The sequence below is a fragment of the Xiphophorus hellerii genome, chromosome 17 (genome assembly GCF_003331165.1).
Source record: "Xiphophorus hellerii strain 12219 chromosome 17, Xiphophorus_hellerii-4.1, whole genome shotgun sequence".
Classification (NCBI taxonomy): Eukaryota; Metazoa; Chordata; class Actinopteri; order Cyprinodontiformes; family Poeciliidae; genus Xiphophorus; species Xiphophorus hellerii.
The window spans coordinates 2,369,166-2,392,814 of record NC_045688.1 but is presented as its reverse complement, the minus strand read 5'-3'; the positions used below and the strand labels follow the sequence as shown (position 1 = coordinate 2,392,814).

General features: G+C 42.2%; 1 protein-coding gene across 1 annotated transcript in view; it reads left to right on the top strand.

The window, feature by feature from the left end:
- Positions 1 to 16,306: 16,306 nt before the first annotated feature.
- The window catches only part of LOC116736546 (thyrotropin-releasing hormone-degrading ectoenzyme), a 153,888-nt gene continuing 146,545 nt past the window's right edge, over positions 16,307 to 23,649 (top strand). Inside the window, exon 1 of the mRNA XM_032589039.1 lies at positions 16,307 to 19,400. Within this exon, the coding sequence (XP_032444930.1) occupies positions 18,906 to 19,400 (495 nt within the window). The 5' untranslated portion in view covers positions 16,307 to 18,905. The remainder of the gene's footprint in view (positions 19,401 to 23,649) is intronic.

Sequence of the window (23,649 nt, the reverse complement as noted above, 5' to 3'; positions counted from 1 at the left end):
ATTCTTCTGACCAGGACTTCAGCTGATTGGTTTGGTTTCCAAGTGATTTCTCTCTTCTGCTCTCCATCAAGTCCAGAAACTGCTTCTAGTTTGACCTTTGCCCTCGGGACAAATCATAGTTCTCAACATGAACTTTGTAACTGACGGCCATCTTGGTAGGCAGTTCCTGTGGAGTTGCTATGACAACAACAGAACCAGCTCTCACCTCGCTTCTCTCTAACTTATAAATAATATGAATGCTTCACAACTATCTGAGTATCAGATATCAGATACTCAGTATCAGATATCAGATACTCAGTATCTGATATCTAGTACTCTACCCTCCTCTGCAACACTAAGATAAATATCAGTAACATGCTGGAGTACTTACTGCCAAGTTAGCAGAATTAGCTTAGCTAATGTAACTTTTATCTGCTAGCTAAGACGGACATGTAGCCTACGTGATTGTTACATGGACTAGTCACCAGAACCTTGTTATTCACCTGCAGTTAGTATTTTCTTTACCTTGGCTGGATGAGTCCATGGTGTAACACCTTGTCTTTAACCAGAGGCAGCTTGTCCACATCGTCTTACATATTTTCCTTCTCTGTCTCATTCAGGTCGGCCATTTTGTTCACGTATCTTTGTCTTGCATATTGGTCAAGAGTGTCACCATATTGTCAGTTTGTTGGTCTGGAAGCCATGATTCTTTGCGCTGCTCTTGCCTACCAAGATGGCGCGGATCACTTCCGGTTGGAAACGCGCCTCCTGCCATTTCCTCCTCTTCTCATCAGACGTCGATGTTTTAAGAAGAAACTTTTTAAAACCAGACTTTCAGCTCCGGGGAAACATGGCGGAAAGCCAAACGGATGTAACGATTAAAAGCCGTTATGATGCGGCTTCCTCCTCTCCTCTCTGCGTCTCGTCTGATTTGTGTTCATCTGTCGTGTAAATGGCCTGCAGAGACGGAGCTGATGTCCTCCATCCATCATGTTTGCAGAGATGTAACCTGAAGAAACGGCCCACGCTGCCGAACCGTGTGTGTGTGTGTGTGTGTGTTTATAATGGAGGTTAAGCAAAAAGGCAATGTGACTTCAGGCGCCTGAAGGGAAAGGAGAGGAAGTGTGTGTGTTTCAGCTGAATAACTTTCTGTTCTATTTGTGATGAAGACCCGAGTGTTAATGTATTCCTTTCTTCCTCCGTCGGCTTCATATAGGCCAGGTGTCAACATGACGACCTCACACTGTTCACACACACACCCACACACCCCCACACACACACACACACACACACACCCTCTGAACAGACAGAACCGTGTCTGACTGCAAAAACACAAAATCTAGTTTCAAATGCGAATATCTCATTATACTTAAAATAAGAAAAACTGACTCATCAGTAACTTTTTAGCTAGAATGTGTTTGTTTTATGTCAGTAAATGACAGGAAGTAGATGGAGGATGATAAACTTTCACGTTTAAAGAGTTTCATTGTTTTTCTTATTTAATAGAAACAGCAGCTCCAAACTTTTGTTTGACGTTAATGGAGTATCGACATTTTTACGTTCATTTGTAACGGAAAAGCATCTCATGGATTATTTCTCTGGATCAATTGAACTCAACTGTAGGTATATATATATTTTTTACCCCTCCAGGGGGTCTTTTTGTGGGCTCTAGTGTCCCTTATATGACAGTAGGCTGACAGGAAACGGGGAAGGAGAGGGGGGAAGACATGCGGCAAATATCGTCGGGTCCGGGAGTCGAACCCGCGACGGCCGCGTCAAGGACTGAAGGCCTCCAAATACGGGTCGCGCTAACCACTACGCCACCACGGCACGCCCAACTGTAGATATTTTAATGTTATTTTTTATTACCCATAAAGGTAACCACTGCATAGTCTCCAGTATAATGGTGAGTTGATAGGATTTTATGCATCATCATCCCCATAAAACAGAGCGACAGCCTGACCTTGTGATTTACAGTCTCTTTAATTTCCTGTTCATATCATAAAAAAATGGATTGAAAATATTAGCTTTGCTCCCAGGATAGCAGTAAAGTTTTTTCTGTCCATTAAAACAGGAAAGATTCAGATAATAAGGAGGCAAACGGACAATAAGGAGGATGTGAGACCTGCAGCATCTGAGTCAGCAAATTTCCACTCCAGTTTATCCGTCAGTGAGGAGATTTTCTGCAAAACCTCAAAGGAATCAGCAGAAAAACCAGATTCCTGACGCTCCGTGAGAGCAGATGGTCCGGCCTCGGGGAAGTGGAGTTTACCATCAGACATGTTTGAGTCGAGACTTGAACATGAGGCGACCGGTGCAGTTACATGTGAAGAAGATTTGATGGGTTTATAACGGACATCAGCTGCAGGATTCCCAGAAAACTGACAGCAGCTGGACTTTATTTATTTACACAGAAAAACAGCTTTGACTAAACTTGTCTTTGAAACAGTGAGGATGATGTCAGGATGTAAAAGGAGGACTGCTTCGTTGTGACATCATAGAAAATCAAAAGATTTTAAGGAAAAAACTGGGTCCAGTTTCTAAATTATTAATCTGTTTGAACATTTAGTTTGAAATCTGAACATCTGATGTGAATTCTGCAAATTCACCTTAGAACAAAAGAAAATGACTGTTATGTGCATTGAAACATGTTCTGCTCCAAAATACAGTTTAAACATAATCAGAGAAGAAGAAGTCATTACTTAAAGAGCAAAATAAAATGTCAGCTTGACAAAGATCTTTAACTTACAAAGATCTGCAGTCTGGTGAAACTAAAACTGAACCTGTGAGCGATCTGTTCCCCTCCTGGCCTGTGGAGGCGCTGCACCAAGAACCACTGAAGGAAACGACACAAAAACGTCTGAAGACACTGAGAGCAACTTCCTTCTTCACCTAATGTAGAAAAATGGAGTGGAGGATTTCTTTAGCTGTGTTTCCACTGATCATGTAATTGCGCCAATTGGAATTACGAAAATAAATTTGTTTAATGGAAACACAACAATTTTGAACATTTTGTTAGTTTTTGTACTAGGATCAGGTGGGTTTTCAGCTGTATCCACATTTTTAGCTTCGACAACCAGATGTTACTCCTGGTGGGAAACCAGAAGACGAGGAGCGGTAGGAGGATGACGACATGGCTCGTTTTTAAGGGGTGATTTTAATTAAGCTTCTTTTTTAATGGAAACATTGCAACTGCAAAATTGTAGATATATTCTGCTAATGTCGAAAAATCTAAACATTGTAATGGACATGCAGCTGGGTTTGTCTTTGGTTGAAGACCACAAATCATTTCTGTGGCTGGCGATAGACTAGCAGGTTTCTTTTGGTTGTATTTACCCAGAATGCCTTGCACTGTAGTCCACTTCCTGCTTTTGGAGCAGTCTTTAAATATGCATTCAAACCGAATCACAATTCACTTTAACCGAATTGAGCTGCATCGCAGTTCGATTAGCATTCACACCTGTTTCATATTCACTGAACTTCAATCCAGAACCACACAGCATTCTGGGAGATGTAGGCAGAGAAAAAAAAGCTTTTCTCTGCCTACAAATTGCTGTTCAACTTCAGCAATTTAGTGGCCTCAACTAACTCACTCAGTCTTTGGTTGCCTGGCAACAACCTGTTCAGTAACTGGCGCAGCAGCAGTTTAAGGTTTTGCCTCATAACTCCTTCCAGATAAAAAAGAGACAACAGGGAGTAAAAACTGTAGATAAAACTGGAAAGATCACGACAGTTTGGCTGCATTTCAAATATTTAAAACAAAAAAAAACTCATCAATAATTATCAATATTGACTAAAAAAATTATAATTTAAGTTTTTCAACTATATCATCCACCTTGAAGTTAAAGTGGTTTAAGAACGACAGTCAAATTTCTGAAGATCTATTTGTTATTCTACCAAGTGCTGTGGAAACGCTTCATTTAAAAGATGAAATAAAATAAAAATGTCTCCTGTTATGCCCGGAAACAGAAGTGGTCGTTAACAGAGCATATTTTAAACGTTTGGAGGTGGAAGTGTGTCGGTGGTCAGGTGATCTGGTAATTAGTTTGCTGCATCTTGTTCAGCGCTGAACAAACTGCTGCATGAGGAGCAGCTTGCTCTCATTTGCCTGTAATTTAATTAAAACAAGGACAGTTGTGCATAATGTCTCTGCAATCCGACTGCATCTTCTAAATCAGATTGTGCAGATTTATTAATGCACGACTCCCACAGCCTTCAGAACGCTGCAGGGATTTAATAAAGCAGCAGAAAGCAGCCGCAGGAAGCTGAGAGTCACTTCCACTGGTTCACAAATCGATGCCGGATAATAAACCGTTGCAAAGTTACGCCAAATTTCATCGTTTTTTTTTCCCTTCAGGAAGGTTTCTCTTAAAAGTCAGCGTATCCACATCAAACAGTTTTCTTCTGACTGTAAATGCAGAGAAGTTGACTGGTGAGCTTTTGGGTTTGGATTTTATTTAGTTAAATGTCTTGCAGCAACTTGGAACCTCAACTTTATGTGTTTAGTTTACAAACTGTTTGGAAATGTGAAAACTTTTCTCATAAAATTGTCATCTGGATTTGGATCAGACTTTTGTACTATGATGAAAAACATTCCAGATGCTCATTATTGTATTGATTCTTAAGGTCCAAAACTAGTTCTGGTGACATGTTTTAGAAATAATGCAGTTTGTTCCAGTTATGATTAAAGATTGAAAAAGATTCACGTCTGAAACTCTTTGCCATCAGTAAGGAAAAACTCTGGGTGCCTGCAGAAGAGTAAAGCGTTTTAGTTGATTCTGTTGGTTCTGTTTGATTGGGAACCAAACTGGCATCATTTAGTTTCTCTCTTTGATAAAAGACAATGAGGCATTTCTCCTGCTAGCTCTAGGCTAGCATGTTTGTTTTGGTTGTATTTACCCAGAATGCTCTGCATTGTAGTCCACTTCCTACTTTTGGAGCGGTCTCTGGTCCGCTTGGTGTTCAGATATGTATTCAAACCGAACCAGAGTTCATTCAACCGAACTGGGACCGGCTCGCCAAACGGACTGGAGCTGGATTAAAGCAGACTGAACTGGGCTCCTTTAGATTTTAAGGTCTCATGTTGAGTCGTTCAAACCAACTTTCCCACCAGAAGACTTTTGATTTGTCCATGTTTGGAGCTGCAACTTGCACTTCAGCTTGAAGGTGTTAATTCTGGAGCTGCTCTTCTTTCTTGGTTGCCGGCGTCTCAGGCCATGGCGACTCTAAAGCTAAACTGTTTTATTTAAACTAATGGTGCATTTAGTTTCAGGATGACCTTGACCTGATGCTTAATAGGTCAATGTTTTAGAGTTCTGGAGTTGGTTTGGTTCTGTTGGAGTGGAGAACTTTGTTTACCAGGATCTCTCCAGTCCAGATAACTTTCTGAGCATCGTGTTTCCAGCGCCGCTTCGGCCGTCTTCTGATGAGTTCGGTGCTTCATCTGAAGTGCTGTATCTCCTCAGTCCTCTTCCTCAGCTGGTTGCCATAGGAACGACACCGGGGTCACAGCAAGGCAGCTGGGTGTTACACAGAGGCATCGTAAGGTTTAATCATACAGACAGCCACTCAGACACTCCTGCCAAGCTCCAGATGCATTGTGGGTACTGAGGGGACAATTTGGTTCAAGTGCCGCTGTCTGAGCACGACACACACTCAGATACACTCACACGAGCCTGACATGATTCACTGCGCTGACTTACAACCCAATTTGCAGGGAAGAGTTTTACTGATGACCTGGCAACCCGCCGCTTTTTTATTTACTATCTGGCAACGCGACATCACATTTCCTCCGACGGGCCGTTCCCCCCTGAGCATCCATCCTTCCAGCTAAAAGCTGCGTGTCAGGACAAACACTTGAGCCGAGTCGTTTCCACAGCGACAAGAAGCCCAATTAAAGCCAGCTCGCCAATTTACCCATCATGCTTTGCCCTGGGTTTTGTGTCGTCTCATTACAACAAGCGGTGTGTTGTCGGTACATTCTGCATTATCACAGCGGTGAGTGTGTTCTGGTGCCAGATGGTGATGCATTAACCATGCAGCCATTAGGAGGACATTAGAATAATGAACAAACTGCCTGACAGCAGCAGAGACAGGAAACCAAACGCCGGCTGCCTCTTCATTTCACAGAGAAAAGTTTCAATAATCGCCTCCGATTAGCAGGAAGGAACCAAATCAAGGAGGAAACGGCTCAGGAACTCTTGGCTCAACATCAGCAGCATTAACTTTCCTGGATTCATGACTCCTCAACATTTAAATCAGGTTCTTATCTGGACTTTGATTAGGCCATTGCTTTGTTGAATTTTTGCTGTTTGAGACGATCATCAGATTAACTGGAATTTCCTGCAGTACTTTGATACATAATCTCTCCCTGCTTAACAGTTGGTTGTGTTTGGTTCTCTCCAAACGTGCTGCTGTGGATAAATTTAGTTTTTGTTGAAACACAAATTTGATCTTTTTTTATTCTGCAATAAGTGGCTCTTAATCTTTCCTCCACCATCACACCTTTTTTATTCGTTTAAGTTTTCTCAAACTTTCTCCATTGGAGGACTGGTGGTTTCGCCATCAGGTAAAATCTGGCCAGGTGACGCACACCTGACGCATTCAGTCTAGGAAAACGACTCCAGTTCATTTTTCTCCACCAGCGTCTGCCCTGCAGGTTTTAGGCTTTCCTCTGCTTCAGCTCACATGAGTTCAATTGATGGCTGATTAAGAGGTTTTGCTGAATTTCAATCATCTGAAGGCGGTGTGTTTAAGCAGGGGACCTTCTACACATGCAGGTCAGTGTACCTTGAGGTCCAGTTCTTTTTGGGAGGTGTGAATATGTAATTGGACCAAAAAATCAAACTTTGTTCCGCCTACAAACCTCGGTCTGAGTTTGATGAAGTGAACTCTGGCTCGGTTCAAATGTATATGTGAACGCCAAGCGGACCGGAGATCCTCCAAAAGCAGGAAGCGGACTACAGTGCAAGGCATTCTGGGTAAATACAACCAAAGCAAATGTGCTAGCCTAGTGCTAGTGGGAGAAACGACTTGTCTATTACAAAGACGAACAAGAAATCCTCCATCCACTAAAATCTGACGCCTTCATTTTTGTTGTGGAAGTTGAGCTCAGTGTCTGAAGAGGTTTTTGTGTCATTTCCTGTAGCGGTTCTTGGTGCAGCGCCCCCACAGGCGAGGAGGGGAACAGGTTAGGGTTTGGTTGGTTTGACTCAGAGCAGAGAGAAAGAGAATCCCAATCAAACCGAATCTTCTGGACTATCGGTTGTAAAAATACCTTAGAGTTTAACCATTTTGAGGAGTCGTCTTCAAATTCTGCAGATTGAGACTCAGTAATGGACCATTCATTGGATTCAGCTGCTGAAAAATAAACAACTTCAACATTGAGAACCACTGACTGATACCAGAAACCCTGAATAAGAGGAAGTATCTTTGGAAGACGTGAAAATGACTATTCTACCTTTTAGCTGAAATTTAATGTCAACTCGACCTTCCTTGTAATTTATTAAGAGCTCTGAGTTCTTCATTCGATATATTTAACTTCCTTTGTCTCTCTGTCTTCTCCTTGATGTGATTTAGAGAGGGATGGTGAAAGGCTCCAAACAAAACTATCACACTCAGTGTTAGATAACATCTCTCCCTTTGTGCGTCTGTCTAAACGTTCTGCCATCAGATCAGAAAAGCGGCGAGCGGCGAGCCAACCGATCCGCCCAGAGACGAGGATGGATCGGCTCCCAGTCCCTTTGGAAAAAACGGCGAGAATTGGCTGCTTTTTCTGCGATATCTGATCTTTCTTTCTGCTTGAAAACTATCAAATGAAACAAACTGAGGCTGTTTAAAATCCCAGTTAGCTGCAGGTTTTACTGGGCGATTGCAGAGAGCAGCCTCCAAGCACAAACCAGCTCATTCATCCTCCGTTCTGCCTCATCTGCATGCATTTAAATACGAAGGTGAAGTGTTAGTTTGTTAGCTCAGCACTGAGCTCCTGGGTTGGATCCCGTTACATGTAATGTGGAGGAGAAATCCTCAATTACTCCGGCGTGCGCGCTCGTGCACGCTTGTGTGTTATATGCTAATAATCCCATGGAGGGTCGAGGCAATCAAAAAGCTCTCACTTTTAATCAGCGTCACACAGAGCAGCTCGCGCACACACACACACAGTTTGTTTGAAACCAGCCTGACAACTCCAGCACGGTGAGACACACGCACACAAAATGACAAATTAAAAAATATAATGGCTGTCAGAGGCTGCATGTGAGTGAGTAACGCACTGTGACAAACACTGCGGTGAATTTACAGTAGGGCCTCGTACGCTTCCACACCCACGCAGCTGTGCAGACGAAACGGGGAGGAATGACAGAGCAGACAGGTAGCTATCAAAGAAAACCAATCTGGATCATATTTGTACAGGGAGCTGTCAAACACACTCTGCTGCTGCAATTCCTGTGTCTGCTTTGGTCTCTGAAGTGAAGCCGGACTGATGGTGGACCTCAAAGAGGAAAGGAAAGGCAGCAAATGCTTAAAAAAAGGAAAATTTGAGACTATGTGGAGCAAAGATAAACGCCTAGACCATCCCTGTCCCTCCGGAAGACACACAGTTAACGTAATATATGCTACAAATGGTCATCTTAATCCAGATATTCTATGGCCTGTTTATTAAATGAACATCCTGAAAGAACCGGAAAACTCCGGATTCATCCCAGATTCATTAAAATATTGGCTCCTGTAAAGTTGTGGGAGTGTAAACACCCAGAAACCCAAAGTCAGGACTGGACCCTGCCCAGGTGATTAAAAACTAACTGATCAAGAATCTGTCATCTACAAAACGCTGGAAAGAAACTTGGGAGGCTGTAAACATTTTCTCCTGGTAAACTGAATCTAAATGTAGCAGAGATAATAGATTAAAACGGGTATTTAGTCTGCAAGTAAGGCTTAATCTGGTACAACTCCGGCCACTAGGGGGCAGTAAAGTGTGGTGTGCTTCTTGGTATGTGTTAGTGAAATAACCACACAACCTGACTGTATGAAGGTTGGATGTGGTATGAGGCAAATTTACGACAATAGTCTATAACGGATTAAAGTCGAGCCTCCAAGGATTGGATTTAATTTGTCCATCGTCCCTCTGATCAACTGGCATCATGTATGATGAATCGATCCAGTGGGTTTCTCAGCTAATGATCAATCGGCGGTTGCAAATTGTCCCAATGTAAGAGCCATTTACCTAGAGGAACATCGTCAGTGAAGAACATGCATTCAAGTTTTTCATTTATGATTCCTTTCTCCAGATCATAGGTGATGGTTGGAACGTCCGGAGTCTGGTCAGTCGAGAGTCTTGCTTTCTGGTTCAGCTCTTTCAGACAGGACAACGCCTGCAGTACCTAATCCATCTTTTGGTCCAATCCATATTGAAACAATCCACCGTTTTCCGGTTGAGGACCTTTAGAAGCTGAGTTATTTAGTGTTGGCTTGTGGGTAGGGTGTTTGACCAGCTGTTGGGACTTGAGGGGACCAGAGGAGACAGATGGTGCTAATGCTGATCACTCGTTTCTTCGCCAACGAAGCCCAGGAGACTTCTTCAATGACAAGTCCAGACATGACAGGAGTTAAGAGTCTGTGAAACCGACATTAAAGTGAACTCTGCTTTATTTCCCTCATCATCAGACATCAAACATCATCAGTTATTAATCTCACCCAGAAACAGCAAGGATCTGTGCAGAGCGAACTGACCACAGGATGCCGTCGGTCTGCATCTGCATGGCTACAGCTTTCATGTTCAGAGACGATGAATCATGGATGGATTTGTTCTTTCAAGGAATTTTTAAAATATTGATGTTTAGATCCTGCTTGGCTCTACTTCCAACAAGCTCGCTCCTTTCTTTTTTTACATTTCTCAACTGCTGCCGTTAGATTGGTGTCAAGTACAGAGACCGCACACACGCACACACACCCTCACTATCTTTCCTAACAAGTGATACACATTCATTACATTTTCTACCCACTGTGTGTGTTCTCTGCTCTTGACACCAATCTTCCCTGAGGCGGAAGAGTGTGCCGCCCACTTAGAGCTCTCTCTATCCTTCTCTCGTTCGCTCAGTCTTTCTCTTTTGCGGCTGTCTTCCACCTTGATCCAGTTGGCTGAAATAGGACTCTAATTGGCCGTGCAATGTCAAAGTCTGTGTGTTCGTCAGGGTGTATGCACTGACCATAAAAGCTACCATCCTGGCATTAAATAAACCCCTATGAAAAAGTGTCTCTCTTCATCAACATTAGATATTAAGACATATATTTGCAAGAGAATAATCCTATCATGCTGTGAAGTGCCTCAGATGTAAATCTAAACCTTTTGTCTTGTATTGGATGTGGATCTATGAATATGCAAATCGCTCCTTGCCTCAGACTCTGCAGCTCGCCTCTAGCTGAATCTTTCTCCATTCACTGCTTAACAAGTAAGTTGTAAGTTTGGAGACTGTTACATGTTCAGACAAGTAGTCGGTTTGGAAGTAAATGAGGTAATGGCACTAGGATGCCCACAAGCCAGCACATCAGCTTTTCTCTTCATCTGCCACTCTTAGCTACATGAGAACTGCAACATTAATGAACAACAGCAGCCTAGGGCCTGGCTTTGATTTTCCAGTTATGCTCTGTGTGTCGGTAATGATGGATAAATCCCATTCACATTTGCCTGATCTGTCAAGTAACGCCCTACGAGTTGGCAGGATTGATTCTTAGGTATATTTATAAATGAGATGGATGTGGGCTTTATCTTAAAACAAGAATTTGTTCGAAGACTTTTGTAAATGTGTTGGACACCCTTGTTTTACACACTTTACAGTCTGTGAAGTTGACATTTGCTTGAATGAGATAGTGAGGCTTTAGATTGTCCTCAGTTTGCTTTGCTCATGTCCTCTTTGGTATAAATGGATAATGGATATTTCTAGATGGATTCTTCAACAGTTGGCTGCTGGCGGTGTTAGCAGCAGGTGTTGTCGGTAACCTAGTTGAACAGGGTTACTTCAAGAATTTGGCAGAGCCAATACATTTATAACACCTCATGTTTGTGAAATGGTCAAAGGATGATTAAACCCTCGGATATCTTGATGAAGATGAGCACAAACATCTTCAAGGCCAGTAGTTCTCAGTGGCTTTATGGTTTTGAATTCAATTAGTTTTATTAAACACTCCAGAATGCCAATTTTTTTATGTAATCTCAACTGTACGCTCACACCAGCCCTGTTTAGTCTGCTTTTACCAAACTCTAGTTTGTTTGCCTAGAAAGTCTGGCTTGTTTTGGGAGGCGTGAATAAACCAAGAATGCTAACTCTGGTCCGTCTACTAACCTCAGTCTGAGTTCGGTTGAGGTGCATTCTGGTGTGGTTCAAATGCACCAATTGGACCAGAGACCACTCAAAAAAAGGAAGTAGCAGGGTATTCTGGGTAAATGCAACCAAAACAAACGTGCTTGCTTAGCGCTAGTGGAAGAAGTGGCTATTGGTCTTTTACCAAAGGCAAAAGATAAATCCTCCAACAGATCAAATCTGACATCACTTCATTCTCATTTACATTTTGTGAAAAAGTGGTTATGATCGATGACCTCTCTGAAGAGGCACAAAAACAATTTCTTTCAGTGGTTCAGGCTGCAGCGCCCCCACAGGCAAGGAGGGGCGCAGATTAAAAAATATATGTAGCATTTAGAAATGTTAGCGGTGTGCTTGAGGTCAAAAAATTTATTTTTGATAACGTACAAAAAAAAGACAGAAATTATTTATTTGTAACCATGACAGAATGCTTAACCGTCATTTTTAAGGATTAGCATCATGCTAACGCTTAGCATATTAAGGTTAGCATCGCTATGCTATTGTTACCTACACATGTACATGTTAGCTAGCTAATTATAACTACCAAACAATTTAAATAAGTTCATGGTGGTGATGAAAGGACTCTGGCTTCCTCTGTAGTCTTTCACACAGTTCATGTCTCCTGCTGGTAAACACAACAAATTATAATTACTCTGATTTCATATTAACTGAATTTAATCATTCATATTTATTCCCTTTATATTAAAATAGCTACAGGTTATACAAAAGTTGTTGCAGCATAAAGCACAACAGATACTAAATTTATTCTGATATCCATGCTGTAAATACATTCCTCATTAAATTTAAACTGGTAGAAAACTAGGAGAAAAGTGTCAGTTTCCTGGCAGGGATTTTTCTACTTGTTCAAAGTCAAAACAGGCTGGTGTTGCTGGGTTTTTCAGGCATTTTTGACCATATTAGTTGCAGCTTTTGTTTTTCACATGCAGTTGTATTTTTGTGTTCAGATCCCATGCTGAAAGAATTGTTTGTTGGATTCAAATCCTTTGTGCTGAAGCGCAACCATCTTCAAACAACAGAATACTGAATTAATGCTTTCTCTGACTCCTCCGAGGTGCAGGCCTCTGTCTCCTGCCAAGCTTGTTCTGTCTGCTAACACCCACGTACTGAATGCAAACATGTCATCATGCTCCACACTGTGGGATAAAAAAATTTGATACCTTCTCTTCTTAACAAGGGGTAGGTCTGATCTCCTCCGTAAAGCTGTCGGGTTGTGATTCAAGCGACGGTGTATAACATCGTTTGGCCTTTGAATCTTTACTCAGAGCAGAAAGTTACTCAGCAGAGCTCTCAGTTTGGAGTGGAAGAGTTTGAAGGATGTGTACACAGTTCTGACGCTAACCTTATCCAAAAGTGCCGTTGTGGATCCAAAGGAAACAAAATGCTGAAGTCAAATGTCCCTCTAGGATAAGTAAAGTACTTTTTCCATTCAAATCAGACATTGTTGTTGGCAACAGAGTCTTTTGGTCTTTAGCAAAGGCTGTGCACAAAAAGCAATCCGATTCTGGGGTTGTGTACAAGACTCTGCCAGACAGCAATTGATCTTTGTTGGTGTCTATTTAATCTTGGGGACAGTACAGGAGAAAATACTGTATTTGTTGCCACCACTCATTTATCTTCGCCTGTGTCCAAGCATTTTGGACTTATTGCTTCCTCCAGCTTGTGTTACTTTAGGCACAAATTACAACATGGACAGATACTATTAGAAGGTACTGACAAATATTTATTAGTGCTGCCTTTTGTGTCTTTAAAAGACTTTATTCAATAAAACCAGCTTTGTTGAAAGGTAATTCATGTAGCTTTTGAATGAACTGATTACCACCAAACTCCACCCGACCGGCTATGAGAATTTTGTTGTTTGTATTTTAAATTACAAGAGCAGAAAGCAACAGGAACGTGAGTTAACAGAGAACATACCCACTTTCACAGATGGTTCCTTAAAAGTTGGCAGAAAATCGGCCCTTTACATGCAAATAATGATCTAATGCAGCACAAAAAGTGGGACCCATTTGGGTGTTTAGATGCATAATCCCCTTTTAGCCATTTTTAATAATTTCCACGTTGGGTGCCCAACTGGTTTTACAAAATCACCATCAAATGTGCATCCAGTCTTTGAATAGACAAGTACAGAACCTTCGTTTTGTTTTCTGAAGCCATCCATAGGCAGACTTCATGGTCTCTTATGTCCTACTGCATAACCAAGGTCCACTTAGCCTGAGTTAACAACAAAATGGCCGAACATTTAACTTTAGGATAATCTATGGTTCCATGAACAACAGAAAAGCCACAAACCATCAAACTACCACCCCTGTTCTTATCTGCTGGTTTGTGTAACAGGATGCACACCTTCCAAAAAGTTTCACTTCTGTTTTTCTTAATATTTTACTAAAAGTTTTGGATTATTAAAATGTTTTATTGGCTAAAGTGAGATGGCCCTTTGCTATTTTTGCTCAGTCAAACTCTAGAAGTGTCTTTGTAAACCTTTCCAAACTGATGGATGCCAATCACCTTCTCATTTTTAGGTGAGATTCTTCAGGTGGAGACCGTTTAGCCTACTTCATGTTGTCAGACAGGCCCTTCTGAAGTGATTTTTCATTGTACTGGTATTACTTGGTTCGGAATATATGTTTACAAATATTACAGTCGTAGGACAGTAAAATCATGGATTTTTCTAAAAAAACTAGCCAAATTCTGACATTTTTCATACAGCATATCAAAATATTTGGCAGGAAGCTACCTGACGCGCCATTGGCTGTTGTTTGCAAAGCAGCCAATCCAGGAGCTCCATTTATGTTCTCTGGCACTGATTGGTTGAACCTCCAAGAGGGGAAATAAGTTAGACCATAGATGCTAAATTCTGGTGTAGTGCTAAGACAATTTCCAGTGTGTGTATTGTTGCATATTAAGGTAGTTTTGGTGTTTGAACTGAAGAATTAGAAGTATGCTGAATACTAGAATACTAAGCAGCCACTGTATTGCACAAATACACAAACCTTTCTTTAATATTTCTTTTATAGCATCAAAACACATGCTGGTGAAGTTCTTCCTTCCTGAAATAATACAACTTTTAACCATTTTGCCTCAATGTGATGCATCACTTTCCATCGCATAGTCAAGACTTGACCTCATTCTTTGGATCAAATCCCAATGGTGTAAATTTAAATGAAGTCAGTAAAGTATAAACGTGAAACGCAGTAAATAACTTTGGCTTAAAGAAGGAAGTGGAGCTACAGGCTCCAGACCCGTGTTAGTGTACATGAGGCATTTCCTGCTTTAATCTCTGAAAAATGTGCAGAAACACAACAATCACTGTAAAATTACCGGGTCATGTGAGGCTCAATGAAGCGCTCAGCGGCCTGTGTAAACAGCCAAACAGTTGGACGTTTGGATGCTGATGAGGTCGCCGTGGTAACGAGAGGAACGCCTGAGCTCCATCGCAGGGCCAGGTAGCGTTTCACAGCTAATTGGCTTAATAAAAGGAGCTTAAGGTTGCAGATTATGGTTAAAAATAACAGGAAGTGATGATAATGTTGGCTCCAATCAAGTTCAGATGAGGTTCATAGTCATATTATTACAGTACAAACACACACTTCACTGTGTTTTGAGCCTTTCACGTGGCAGCAACACAAAGTAGTGCATAACTGTGAAGTGGAAGTTAAAGTAACTGGTTTTCTAAATATTTGTTATATTCTCTATGTTTATACAAGTAAATAAAATCCAACTTCTTTCAGTAGATTTGGTGAACAGAGTCCACTGTGTCATTTAGTTTCAGAATAATCCCTGGTGCAGACAGAGAGGAGTAGAAAGTTGTGGGCTTGATTCCGAACCCTGAGGTACACCGAGACGCTGTATTGGTTTGAAATGTTTAGTGAATAACACTAGTTATGTAAAAACACTTTGTGGTCCACATTATGAGATAAATTACATGTAAAATGTGCAGAAGTGATCTAACTCTTCCCTATTGTGAAACATGGTGGTGGTAGCATTATGCTATGGGTCTGTTTTTTCCATTATGGACATTACGTTATGTCATACCTGCTTGTCTCCATTAGTCCTTGTGGACAGCTTCATGGCTTTATGCAATTTTTAGCTCTACTTTGAGATGTAGTTTTTATTTCAGCCTCTTGGGGGCGATAATGTGCTGGTTTGTATAATATCTGATCAAAGAAGAAGAACAAGTGGAAAATTGTTGTTTCTTACAGTAGAAAAGTTGCAATTTTTGTTGGCTTGTTGTCTCTTGAAAACACCAGATCTATCTTTATTTTCTTAAGATGAACTTTGTTGTTTTTCTTCTTCTGCTCGTCATCCCACCTGTTATCTTTGGCGCCACCTTCTGACCGGGATGATAATTGTCTCTGAAAACATATACAGGTCACAGAATCGGGTCTCAGGTGTCCACAGAGACGGGTTAATCCTGATGAAATTGACATCTTTGCGGTCTTGATTCGGTGGAAGTGAACTCTGGTGCGGTTTAATGTACGGCTCTGGTCCACCAAGTGAACTATCAGGTGTCAAAACACACTCTGTCCACACAGGAATGTTTCTTTTAGTTAAAATCATTTCAACCGTTTTTGCCCTGGTTCCTGAAATTGTTACCAGTATGAAAATGTAATACTTAGCAGCAACAATTACGTGTTCGTCTTCTGGTTCATTAGTTTTATAATCCAAGAAGAAGCTCGACTTTGTTGTTCACTGTTCTTGTTCTCTTGTGTTTACCGCTGAACTCTGTGGAGACTTTATGCCCTGTACTCCACGCTTAGCGCCACTTACAGGACTGGGGGAGGAAAAACAGCATCTTGAACCACTTTGTGAATGAAAACATTTCTGTAAATGGGTGACTGCTCAACAGAACACCACATAAAAAGAAAACAAAAACTTACATTTTGTGGACGTTATGTCCCCAAGTAAAGTACATCCCCTTCCGCCATCCGTGACGTACCTTTTCATTTGCGCACGTGAGCGTGAAGACTTCAGTTGTCTTCATCAGAGGAACACCTAAGCGGGGTTTGGTGGGTGCAGCTCTGCATCACCCCCCCTCTTCCTCTCTCTGTCAGCGCGTGCCTCTCGGATGGAACAGCAGCTCGCAGTAAAGGCACAGCGCGAGCTCACTCACTCGCTCACTCACTCACTCACTCGCTCACTCACTCACTCACTCACTCACTAACGGCTGAACAGGAGCAGTGACAACTCTTCCTCCTCTTTCTCCTCCTCCTCCTCCTCCTGGCGGGATGGAGGGGTGCTGATCAGGAGCCGCTTCATCATCACCGTCATTACTGTCAGCTCCGCCATCACCATCATCATCATCAGCACCGGGAGCGGAGCGGAGAGAGAGGGAGGCAGCGAGGGCGGAGCAGCCGCTCTCTGTGGGCTTAAAAAGTTGAGGAGGATCCGGTTTATTACCGGAGCACCGGAGGGGAACTCGGACCGTATCCTTCCCCCACCCCGCTGACACGGACGCGGTGTCTCTGGATTCACCGGGAAACCCACCCGCCGTGGTTCTGGATGGATTCGTTCTGGATTCCGGGTCTGCTTTTTTTTTGTTCATCACCCAGAACCTGATGTCCGGTGCTGTGACGGATAGATAAATACTTTGTTCTTAATTATGTTCCGGTGTTTTAACGGTTCGGCGGGTTGGTGACTGTTCCCTGGAGGATTTACGGTGATCTTAACGGATCAATAACGGATTTTCAGACGCGAGTCCGGTCCGGCGGCTTTCCCGAACGACTTTCACCGAGCTGTGCCGGGTCCAACGGATCCCGGGACGGCTCCTCGGTGACCGGCGTCTGGCCTCCGCTTCCCCCCGGGGACTGAGGAGGGGGCGAACCGCAGGCAGCACAGCAGGTGTCAGGGAGGGAATGTTCCCGGGACTGGACAGGTCTGCCGCCCCGGAGGGACCGAAGATTACCGAACGCTTCCGAACGAACCCAACGGCGGGAAAACGGGAGAAGTTCTCCGAGGATTTTATTATTTCTTTAAAATTAGCTAATTTTTATTGAGCAGGTTAGTCTATTCTATTGCTCAGTAACGATCTAATCAACCTCAAAATAGCTGCGGGATAAATTTTCCAAATTTTCACCTTTATTCTTAGCTCAAATTGTCTTATAATCCTAAATATAAATCCTGTTTCTGGATTTAAACCCACAACCAAACAGTTGAATCAGTTTTTATCAATAAATACCTACTAAAATTTAATCTGCTATCAATAAACCCTAATCCAATTTTAATAAATGTCAATTCCAGTTATCGATACGTTTCAAGTCTCTTAACTTCAGTTCTAATCCCATTTTAATCAACATCAACCGCTGCTATCCAACCCTTTCAATTCTGGTTATCAGTCGGTTTTAATCCTATTCATCAGTGGGTTTTAATCCCACTTATCAATCAGTTCTAAGACCATTTCTGTTAGTTTTAATCCTGATTATCAATCGATTCTAATCCCATTTCAATCCATCTGCCACACGAGGCGGGAGGAGTGAACGGTCTCCTCCTCTGTGAAATAAACCCACATGCTGGCTGTAAATTATCCACTTAAACCTCTCCAGAGAAGAAACTGTGAGCCAGAGCCTGCAGTGAGGGTTATTAAGCGCCACATATTAGCACTAAATGCTCTGATTATTTCTAATAAGGGCAGACAAAGCTTAAACTACTCATCTGGGTAGTTTTAACATTTTTCCAATAAACTTGCGCTAGAAATGTAACTTAAATCCTGAAGTAATTGAGCAAATCCTGCAAACAATAGCTTTTGTCTCTATTAGAATGAATTTATGACGCAAACTCTGTTAGTAAATTAGATTTTGATCTAATTTAAAAGTCCTGACTCAAAAGCTCCATGCTGACCTTAATGTTCAGGAAGGCGTTTTAATCTCCAGCTGTGTCATCGTTTTAAACCCAAGAGGGTCCGAATGGGCTTTATTTATGCTTTACTGCAGGTCTGGAGGAGCTTTAACTCTGAGCAAATTAACTTTACAGTCACCTGCGGACAATAAGCCGAAGCTTCAGGTCTCCTGCGTTTAGGGAAGCTTTGGTTGATGATCTCTCTTGTTGGACGTGTAAAACTCAGCTGAACTCTTTTATCCTTTCTGTTGTTTTGATGCAACTTCTGCTAAACTAAAAGTCAGGAAAACTGAGTATTTTTCCGGTGGAGGTTTCTAATTTAGCTTCGGCAGCTGGTTTCCTGTGAGACTCTATGGATGGTGTTCTCGCTGGATATCCACATCCTCAACAGCATACCTCCTCCTCGTCCTCCTCCTCATCGTCTTTCACCCTCTCAGTGTCCTGCACAGGAGAAATCGAGCCATGAGGCATTGATTTTCTTCTCGCCGCAAAACCAAAACGCACACGACCATCTCATCCATCCTGGCTTGTCAGGTTTGTTGGCTGAAATGAAAGAAGGGGTCAGTACTGAAGGACGTTTATCACCGTCCGACAGTTAGGTCAGAGGTCATACCAACAAGCAAGCAGCTCAATCACCTATCAAATCATCTGGAACCAGTCTGATTGGAGCGTAGATGAATGCTTTTCCGTACTGGTTTCCATAGGAACGTTTAATGCTCAATGGGACTCAACGACAGCAGCCCCGGCGCCATGCGGAACGGCCGTGGCCTCTCCGACCAATGGGCGGAGTCGGTGGTGGTCCGGCCTCGAACCACAGAGCGCCACATCACGGTGCACAAGCGTCTGGTTCTGGGCTTCGCCCTGTCCATCATCACCCTCATCATCGTTACGGCGGTGGCCGTGGCGCTCAGTGTTCGCTTCGATGATTGCGGTGGACGGGATCGCGGTGGAGGCAGAGGGGAGACGGGTTCCAGAGGGTCCGGAGGGTCGGGAAGACTCAACGGGAGCAGAGGGGAGAGGATGGGAGACAGAGGAGATGAAGAGGTGGTCCAGCCATGGAAAAACTCTCGGCTTCCGGGGTCAGTGAGGCCGCGGCACTACGACCTGCGGCTCGCCGTCTACATGGACAACTTCACCTTCTCTGGAGAGGTCAGCATCGAGCTGGAGTGCGTCAACGCCACCAGGTTCATCGTGCTGCACGCCGACCGCCTCGAGGTACGTTGGCATGAGTTTCCTCTAATCTCAAGGAAGGTTAGAGGAAACTTTGTGTGTCTGCAACAACTCAGCTTATGGGAGAACTTGTGGTGCAGAGTAAACTCCTGAAAACATCTGGAGCTACCTCAAACCCCATCCAGGTAGATTTAAGGCGACCAATTGTTCCAGCGCACACTTAACCTGATGGAGTCTGTGCTAGAACCTTACATTCAGTTTTTTAAGCTTAAAAATGTGGTTTTATTGACCCTTTGCAACTATCACCAAATCACATTGAGGCGCCATGGCGAACGAGAGTATTGAACGCAGCGCCTGATTATTTTTCCCACTTTAGCCTTGGCTTCAACTTGTTGCAGTTAAGCTAATTTGTTTTTACAAAAGTTGGAAATAACTAGATTGGAAACTTATTCATAACTTCTCCCGGCATAAATTAATTTGTCTTAATTTATGCCGCATGATTTATACCACTGATTAATAAATGCCGTTTCCTTTACGTCTGGCGCAAACTTAAAAGCATCCAAAAGTCTAGATGCTGACAAGTTTTCTTCATACATGGTAGATTAGAAACCATGTATGATGGTTTCTAATCATCATACATGATGAGTAACGAAATCAAATGCAACATTTGATTTCATGTTACTAGTCCTACAAAAGAAGTATAAATGTTAATCTTATCATGCTTGGTCCAAAAATACCAGTGCTTAAGATTGACGGCTCCTTTCTAAAAGGTTTACCATAAAAAGTTTGGCTTACATTGAACAGAGTGACTGATTTTTTTCCCAGGTTGTTTTTGGCAACATGTATGTCGCTCAGAGACGGCAGGTTTTAGAAAATTTGGAAATAGCTTAGAAACTGACCTACCTGGGTTGTGCTGGAGACCGTGGAGTAACTTTAGACCATTTTTACAGTGAAACACACCAAATATATTAGCCTACCTACTGTCTGTTTTTGACTAGCTTTTTAGCTAGCATCTAGCTTGTTTTGACGTCCGTCATGGCGGAGTGGGGCGCTTTCTGAAGAGCGTGACGTCACATGCAAAGGGCCAACACCTCAAATGTCCAGATGTGACTTTTATTGCACAGAGATTGTAAACTTAAATCGATCTGAGAACCACAGTGGTCCAATAAATCCTGACTTTACTGAGTAAAATTTGGAGCCGTTACAACTTTGGTAACTTGTCTTGAATCCTAATAGTTGAATTGTCTTGTAATAAACTCCACATCATACAGGCAATCTTTCGTGGCCGCAGATTAATCTTGAAATTCTAATTGTACATTTGTTTATGAAATCTTTATACTTTTTATACTCAGAAATAGCTTTTACGTTTTCCATTTTTGATGCTGAACTCCCCGGCAGAATAAATATTCATTGGATTTGTTCATCCGTCTCCTACGCTCCCGTTTACAGCAGCAGGTTGCAGCATTTATGACGGCATGAATTGATTCAGAACTGTATTTATTTTCCAAAGCAAACAGCATCCAGAGGCTGGAGAGACACTTCCATTACATGGCGAGTTTAAAATTTGACTCAGAAATTCAAACAAAACTGTAAATTATCACTCACAACAAACCTCCTTTATGTATTTTATACCTCTGTATTTGGAGCTAATTTTGAATTTTTCATCCATGTTGAGAAAGTTTTGCTTTTGGCTGCCACCATTTCTTGACACTTTAGCCGTATTTTATTGACTGTATTGAGATATAATTCAACATTTTCAGTGAAAAAAACCCATATTTTAACTCTTTATTTATCTTTCTATAATCGCCTGAATGAGTCGTTCCATCGAAGTGATCACCTCTTCTGTGAAATATTCAGTGGAAATCATGTTGGTCACATTTCTGGACCAGACCAGTGACCTCATTCTGTAAAAGCCCTTCCAGTCAGAACTGATTCTTGTTATGGTTATAATGGGGCCAACATTAAGTTCAGTTCATTCAGGTTAAAAAAGAAGGATTTGGTGTTTATGGTTCACTACCAAATCATGTTGAAGTTCACATCTCAAACATAAACTTGTTCTTCTTCATTTATCATATTTTACTTCATTCAACAGCACATCAATTATATCATCACTTGGTCTCTTGCCACCTCATTTATCTCTGTTTAATTATGTCCTGACCAAATCCACATCTATGCTGTTGTTTCTGCTACTTACCTAAAAGTTGGATATGATGTCAGAAAAAGCTGCTTGTACTTCAGGTTTGTCATGTAGAAAACAGCCTGAATCTAGAAACTTGTTACACTGCGTTGTTACCTAGCAACCCAAGCATAGCTCCGCCCACATCGTTATTAGACTTTGTCCTAACATAGAAGAGTATTTCTAAAACAATGGGATAGTTTTCAGAAAACCCACACAAATATGCCACTCAATTGTTTTTAACATGCCAAACCTATAGGGGGCACTGTAGTGCAATGCCAAAACCTCAGCCAATCAGAATCTTTCAAGGCAACCACAACTTCCTGTTAGGAATAAAACATGTCGCCAGGAGGTTTATTAATATAGTCTGAACTACTTTAGAGTATTGTTTTGGAATATAAAGTTTATAAGACACAAATCAATGTCCACTGTGAGTTGTGTCAAAAGAAGTAAGGGGATATATTGGGGCAAGACCCCGAAACTCTTTCTCAAATCTCCACTTTGTTGAATTTTCATAAAGACCCATTTTTAGAGACATAAAACTGAGTTTTCATGTGAATGAAAGTCTAAAACGTATAAAAATGTTTTTGTTTTTCTCAGATATCTGGTTACATGTGGACTATGCCTTCGAAGACGAAAACATTTGGTCAGCTGGTTTTACAAACGCACAATGGCTGCTGGAAGAAAAAAAAAACAAGAGTTGCTGAGTTACTATCAATCAATCAATCAATCAATCAATCAATCAATTTTATTCATAAAGCACCCTTCATACTAAAAGCAGCTCAAAGTGCTACCCAGAAATCGCTTTCTGCATCCATTTTCATGTGTATAAAGCATTAGTAAACATTTAGGTAGGGGGTGTGGCCAGCAAGAGCTTATTTACATAAAAGTGACAGAACCCTAAAAGGTTTCATTCTGAAAGGAGAGCAGAATAAGCAGAACTGAGCAGATTAAAACCTCATGATCTGAGAACCATTTTGAGCAAAATAGGTAAAGATTTGAGCTATTTTAGTTTGTTTTAAAAGAAAGCACAATAGATTCTCTTGAATGATTACATTGTCCCCATAGCTACTACTACTAGCAAGGTCTAATGAAGTTGGATTCTTGTGGCAATATGAGGACATTGTGCTGACCCATTTGGACCACCAGGAAGGACTTGCAAAGATGGATCGTCATCATCGGTGACCTGAATCAACCAAACGTGAACAAAACTCTGGTATTTGTCAGTTAAAGCCAAACTTAAACCTTACTTTAGTTACAGATTTACATCATAAAATGCTGCAACTTCTGAGTGTGTATTGATGCATTTTAAATGAAGCTGAGCTAAAACAGCAGCTGAAGCCTTCATAAGCATTTCCTTAAGATGCTTTTCCAAACAAGAGTGTGTTTTCAGCCAGATGTCTGCTCTGCGTCTGGAAGAAAACCCCAAACAAAGAAACCCTATTCCCACTTTCGGCCTCCCGGATTCCTCTAACGAGGCTAATTAGCTGCCAAAGTTGCTGCTTCAGCCCGAAGTGGGATGGCAGGAGAGCGCCTGGGAGAAACGCGGCGGCAACGTGATTTTTCACAGCGTTCATCTGGGCTAATGTGAGAGATGGATAAATGTGTCTAATTTGGGCCAGGGCCAATTAGGAGCCCTGCGGCCTGCCTGGTGTTTGTGTCCGGCTGCAGGTGAATTAATGGCTGTTGCTGGGCATCAGGCAGCCCTCCTAAGGTGTCCTCACACTTAATGGAGTCTGAAAAGGTAAATGGCCGCCATGTATAAACCCAGAAAGCAACCCCCCCCAAAAAAACTGTGTAAATATAGCAGCAGCTGGTGGGGGAGGAGGAGAAAAATGTTGAGATCTTTGGATTTTCGAGCGATTCCAGGAAAAAAAAGCGGAGAAGATTCTGCTGACCTTTTTAAAATGAAAGGAAAGCCCTGCAGGCAGCCGGCGGTTCAGCTCATGTCAATGATAATGAACAAGCGGCGCCTCTTTCCGCTCTAATTTCTGCTTCCTCCGGTCGCGTCCTGCCGTCCTCCGGCTGGGACGCTGGGACGCTCCGGCCCTTTAAATCACGGATCCGGCGTTGGCATTTTAACACCCGGCCCGTCTTAACGTGCGTATTGATTGGTCA